Source organism: Limulus polyphemus, unplaced genomic scaffold (genome assembly GCF_000517525.1).
Source record: "Limulus polyphemus unplaced genomic scaffold, Limulus_polyphemus-2.1.2 Scaffold559, whole genome shotgun sequence".
Taxonomy (NCBI): Eukaryota; Metazoa; Arthropoda; class Merostomata; order Xiphosura; family Limulidae; genus Limulus; species Limulus polyphemus.
Genome location: NW_013666169.1, coordinates 334,635 through 340,669, shown reverse-complemented (window position 1 = coordinate 340,669; position 6,035 = coordinate 334,635). Strand labels below are relative to the sequence as shown.

At 35.1% G+C, this 6,035-nt stretch overlaps 1 protein-coding gene across 6 annotated transcripts in view; it reads right to left on the bottom strand.

Annotated features, from left to right (window-relative positions):
- Positions 1-6,035, bottom strand: part of LOC106459100 (endothelin-converting enzyme homolog) — a 74,123-nt gene that overhangs the window by 27,759 nt on the left and 40,329 nt on the right. For 4 of the 6 annotated variants that reach the window (XM_022385526.1, XM_022385525.1, XM_022385528.1 and 1 more), the window contains 3 exons: positions 3,601-3,928; positions 1,146-1,235; positions 732-944 (listed from right to left, as the gene is read on the bottom strand). In XM_022385526.1, the coding sequence (XP_022241234.1) occupies positions 732-944; positions 1,146-1,235; positions 3,601-3,928 (631 nt within the window). The remainder of the gene's footprint in view (positions 1-731; positions 945-1,145; positions 1,236-3,600; positions 3,929-6,035) is intronic. The other 2 variants (XM_022385529.1, XM_022385530.1) reach the window with 1 other exon arrangement.

Genomic DNA, 6,035 nt, shown 5'->3' with positions numbered 1-6,035 from the left:
TATCTTGTTCCTTCATGAATGCTCTAGTATTTACTAGATATAGGGTAGGCTGGAATATAAAAGAAGGGAAGATAATGGGTGCGTAGATAGTGAGTAATTGAACTGCAGTCGGAGAGCACGAGAGACGTTACAGCGTTTGTTTAGCGCGATTGTTGAAGTTGAGTGTATCGGTAAAGTTATATTCGGAAATAATAAACCAGTTTTATTAAGAAAGGACTTGTGTCGCTTAAGTTTCGTCGGAACGAAGTTACGGAAAGTTAATTAACAATCGGAGACGTAACAGTATATATAAACTTACACTACTCACGAGCTAGTTTTTATTCAATACATTATAGATGATGCGGTAAGTTTAGTTTTAAATATATGGTTTAATAAAACGTGATTTCCGTTTTCCTCATAAATTTAACATAATGATTCATTATATTTAAATTCTAACGTATCATTCTTGAGCTATCATACATTTGTGTATTACTATAATTATTTCTATTGGTTGGTAGCAAGAGTATGTGACATTGCATATAACAGAGGTATCTGAAACTTAAAAAGTATAACAAAGTAAAAACAGGTTTGAAATAAAGAACACACCCACAATATATCGTTTCGCCACCGCTTACGTAGAATAATATATGATGTAATTGTGTATTTCTTTATTTCAGTTCCATGTATGTAACCGAGTTAATTATTGTATACATTTTAAACTATATATATATTAAGTATATGACATTGTTTACCTAAAACGTTCTTTATTACCAACTGGTTTTCCTGCCATAATTTTCCGAAAGTTCCCCAGATGGATTTGCCGTCGGGCAATGGATTGGATTTAATCCACCCTCCACAAGAGTACTGGTAAAAGTCGTCACAAGGGTCCACAGTATGATCCATAGCATTAATGATGGCACTGGCGACTGTGACACACGCTGGAGTAACGCAGTACGGGACACTCCCTAATAAAATATGAAAAGTGGTACGTTGAACTAATATAGTTCAAGTTTTTCAGCGTCCTTCGTGTCTGTTATGATTACCCAAGAAAGCACTGTAAAATCTTGCCCAATGTTTTGTGAAATGTATTGAAAGAGTAGAATGAAGTGTGTATATATACTATAAACGAAACCTTCCTGGATTTAAGATAAAAAGTTTTTGAGTACCTTTTTCTATTATCGACCTAGCTGAGATAATGACATCCCTAATAGTTCGAAACTGGAGTCCTTGGCTGGTCATGGCACCGGATTTGTTATCTAATATAAGCAGATATGTTTCGTACTGTTACCAGTTTATAGCAGTATTTTTACTTTTCTTCCGAGCTCTTTCGGTGCAGAAAAGTATACAGTGACAAGAAAAAACAAATGTTGTGTTTGTTGTTAAAGACCAAAGCTGCACAATGGGAAATCTTAACTGTGCCCATTGCAGGGATTAAACCCCCAAATTTAGCGTTATAAGCCCTCGTTATTACCGCTGGAAAAAAAACAACAACAACAGAAGTAAAAATAATGCATTAAAACGTTATTAATAAAATGTCAACTATTATCTATTTATTTATCCATTCCAAACTGTTTTCTCTATGTTTAACAATCGTGAAGTTTAATTTTCACCTGCGGACATCAGAGTTTTTATATCCATTTCAATAAAGGTATGGAATCCATATTTTTGCACACCGTGTGCTTTGAAAACTTATTTTCGACTTTTAATTTTTTTTTTTCAGAATCCCCGGGAATTTTTCTTAATTTAATTCTACAAATTAAAACCGGGAAAAATTCAGCGTGGAAGAAAAACAACACAATTAGTATTGCCCGTAAATGAAAACAAAACAAAAACTTATAATATTTACCTTTCTTAATTCCAAAATGTAAAATATAAAGAACTTGTTCGAAAGATAAGTTTTGCGTTTATGCTAAACAATAAACCTTTCGGTTTATTTGTGATATTTATTTTCAACTTAAACGCCATCTTATGAGCTAATCTTATGATTCAGATATAGCATGGCCAGGTGGTTAGGGTGCTCGACTCGCAATCTGAGGGTCGCGGTTTCGAATCCCCGTCACACCAAACATGCTCGCTCTTTTTCAGTCGTGGTGGCGTTATAATATAACGGTCAATCCCACTATTCGTTGATAAAAGAATAGCCCAAGAGTTGGAGGTGGGTGGTGTTGACCAGCTGCTTTCCCTCTATAGCACTGCTAAATTAGAAACGGCTAGCGCAGATAGTTCTCTTGTAGCTTTGTTCGAAATTCTAAACAATTTCCAAACCAAACCATTTTCATAACGCGCCCACGCACAGTTTGTTGCTATTGTTATTCAATAACAATCTCTCTTTTTCAGGGTCAGGTTCATGATGACCTCTTCCTTCTTTCCGAACTGTGATTTTTCTACTGATGAATGTTGGTGTTGATGCGACATGAGGATCAGAGGAAACCGCACTTGCTCCGACCCCTTTCAGGACAATGTCCATGTAGGTATCTACACTATATCTCTTAGGTCAGTTCCATAATGCAAACAACACATTTCACAAGTTAGAGACTAATCAAATGCATTTTACATAAAAATGCCCTTTAAATGTATTATTGTTAGTCTAACTAGTGTAGGGTTTTAAAGTCTAGTAATAGGTGAGAGGTACTTAGGCCTACTTCCATCATGTATGTAGTAGCGATCAAGTTCGCAGAGTAGGTCATTCTTTTGCCAATGTTTTGCAAAGTAATTTAGAGTATATCGGCTATTGTTTGTATGTTTGCATATCTGTGCATAAATTTTGATGAGGTACTGCGAGGGACTTTATATGCTGTGGTGATAAGTGAGTTTTGTATAGACTGTAGTTTATTTATGTGTTGGGGAGCTATGTTTATCCATTCAGGGTAGGCATATTCTATTATGGCACTTATATATGTTTTGTATATTTTAATAATGTTGTCAGGTGATGTTCCCTGGTTTTTGCCTGTTAAACTTTCGATAACAATTCCCTTCATTTGTTTTGTTGTTGAAATTCGCGCGAAGCTACTCGAGAGCTATCTGCATTTCCCGTCCCTAATTTAAAAGTGATAGACTAGAGAGAAAGCAGATAGTGAACACCAACCACCACCAATTCTTAGGTTACTCTAATCGAATAGTGGGATCAACCGCCACATTATAACTTTTCATAGCTGAAAGGACAAGTATGTTTGAGGTATGGATTTGAATCCGTGACTTACATATTGCGAGTCAAGCCCCCTAACCACCATGCCAGGCCCAATTTATGTAAAGTAATATCTGAAAACATCAGGTTCGTTTAAAGTTGCTTCCGCAGACATCAAGAAAAAAAGTTTCTAAGCCACTGTATACATTTCGGTTCTAATAATAATTGAGTAAAATATCGTGTTTATTTCTACACTGAAAGTTAGTTTTATAGGGCATTTTATTTCTTGTCGGTTGATAAAATACCTTAAGCAAAACTACTAGCTTATTTTTTACTTCTGTACTTGTCTCAAATAGGTTGAGTTTTAAGTGGATTTGTAGTCACAGGACATGTTAAATTTAAAGTTTTCCAAAATTAGAAGTAATCAGAAGCCTGCAAGACTTTATACGATTATCTGTATAATTTTTGATAGATCAATGTGTGTGTGTATTTCTTACCATTTTTAAGCGGAAGTTTCTGATTTTCTGAAGTAATGTGGACTACTTTCAAAGGCAACGATTGTGATTGGGCACCCAAGATGGCTGACAGGATGATCACTGCTAGTGCCAAAGTAAGCGATATTACCATCAGGAGTTTTTCTAAGGGGGAAGCCCTCTGCCAGAAATTTCGTTTGCGGTGAGGGTAACGTACATCAGGCATTCCTCCCACAATTTCCCCTCGACTGCTCCCAAACCCCACACCTCCTGCTGTGGGAGCATCTGCTGAGAAATTATTGGTGTTACTAGTTTCATCTTCTTCGAACTCTGTCCTTTTATAGTGGGGCATCTGCAAAGAGCATACAAAAGCAAAAAGTGACCTTATTCAAACTATGGTATAATAACTTTTTTTGTCAAATATATATACGTATCTAATCAAAATGATTTTATGCTACAGCTTCGTATCTTGTAACTTTTGCGGCTTTTAGAATAAGATCCAGATGTCTACATTTATCAATAAACAAGTCAGAATTTTAAGAAATTCAGCATAATATAAAATTAACCAGTTTTTTTAAACTGTATACTATCATATTTCACAAACTTTAAACAACTCAGCAAAGTAAAATATTATAGAAGCAAATAATCCTGAGCTTTATTTTGATGACAAGCCTAATTTCCCAGATAACGTTAATATCCACTTACGTTCAAAATACTTAATTTACAAGAAAACATATTTTTGAAGGTTTCGGCAATGAGTTTCTATAATCAAATATATATATATATATATACTGCTTTTGTATGAAATAAAACTGTGATAAAATACGGACTGTAACATTATGTTATTGTATTTAAAGTGAGCTTTTACAAGTAAACAAAGAATTCGTTTGCGGTTGCAGCGTTGCATGATAACTGCATAGCATTGCCTTTAATGAAAACTCAAAACTTAGTTGAGTATTTCTGAGAAATTCTAAGCCACTAGATGCCACTTGCAGGAGAGGTTGTTTCAGCGTAAAGTTACATAATAGGCTACTTGCGCCGTCCCGCCGCGGATATCGAATCCGAAATCTCAGCGTTATATGAGTCGTTCAAGCTATGCTTGTCGCTGAGTTACCGAGGGACTTTCACAAAGATCAGACGATTTTACGACATACTAGAAAAGTAGGCCTATATTACAATAACAAAGAGATTTGAAACAAGCACTGTTTCAGACGATTGTAGGACATACTAGAAAGGTAGGCCTATATTACAATAACAAAGAGATTTGAAACAAGCACTGTTTCAGACGATTTTAGGACATTCTAGAAAGGTAGGCCTATATTACAATAACAAAGAGATTTGAAACAAGCACTGTTTCAGACGATTTTAGGACATTCTAGAAAAGTAGGCCTATATTACAATAACAAAGAGATTTGAAACAAGCACTGTTTCAGACGATTTTAGGACATACTAGAAAAGTAGGCCTATATTACAATAACAAAGAGATTTGAAACAAGCACTGTTTCAGACGATTTTAGGACATTCTAGAAAGGTAGGCCTATATTACAATAACAAAGAGATTTGAAACAAGCACTGTTTCAGACGATTTTAGGACATTCTAGAAAAGTAGGCCTATATTACAATAACAAAGAGATTTGAAACAAGTACTGTTACCGATCCGGAAAACAGTTTTAAATTTGACCTAATGACATCCATAGGGGAAAATCTTTCGAATGTTACCTCATCCTTCTCTTTAACCGTTGTGTATACATCAGATTTAATCGCACATAGATAGATACGATCTGTTTGCTCATTAGCGTAATACGTACATTATACAGTCTGACTGTATTTTGTTTGCTCACAATAAACTATTTGTTAATTACCCATCATTGGACTTTAATTAATTATTGAGTGCAAATATCGTATCTTATCATGTCTAAAGTTGATTTCACTGGTTTAATACATATATCGGAAACTATTAAAACAGTTGTAGATGCGATAATTAAGCCTGCCTTGTGGAAAGATCATGTAACATAGAGTTCAGTTGTTGATTTAGGTTCTACACTATCAGTGGGCAGGAATTACCTAGATCGTTACCATTCGGAACAGCGCTCGGCTTTTTCCGTAGTACCTAGTAAAATCGCTCTCGGATGGAATAATAGGAATACACACGTATATTACGTTTATACGTTTACGTATATACGTTTATTTGTTAATGCTAACTTGACTTTCATTCATCCACTTTCCGAAGGTGTTCCGGTTATTGCGTTTATTTTTAATGCCAACTTGGCTACCATTCATCCACTTTCAGAAGGTGTTCCGGTTATTGCGTTTATTTTTTAATGCTAACTTGACTTTCATTCATCCACTTTCCGAAGGTGTTCCGGTTATTGCTGTTTATTTTTTAATGCTAACTTGACTTTCATTCATCCACTTTCCGAAGGTGTTCCGGTTATTGCTGTTTATTTTTTAATGCTAAC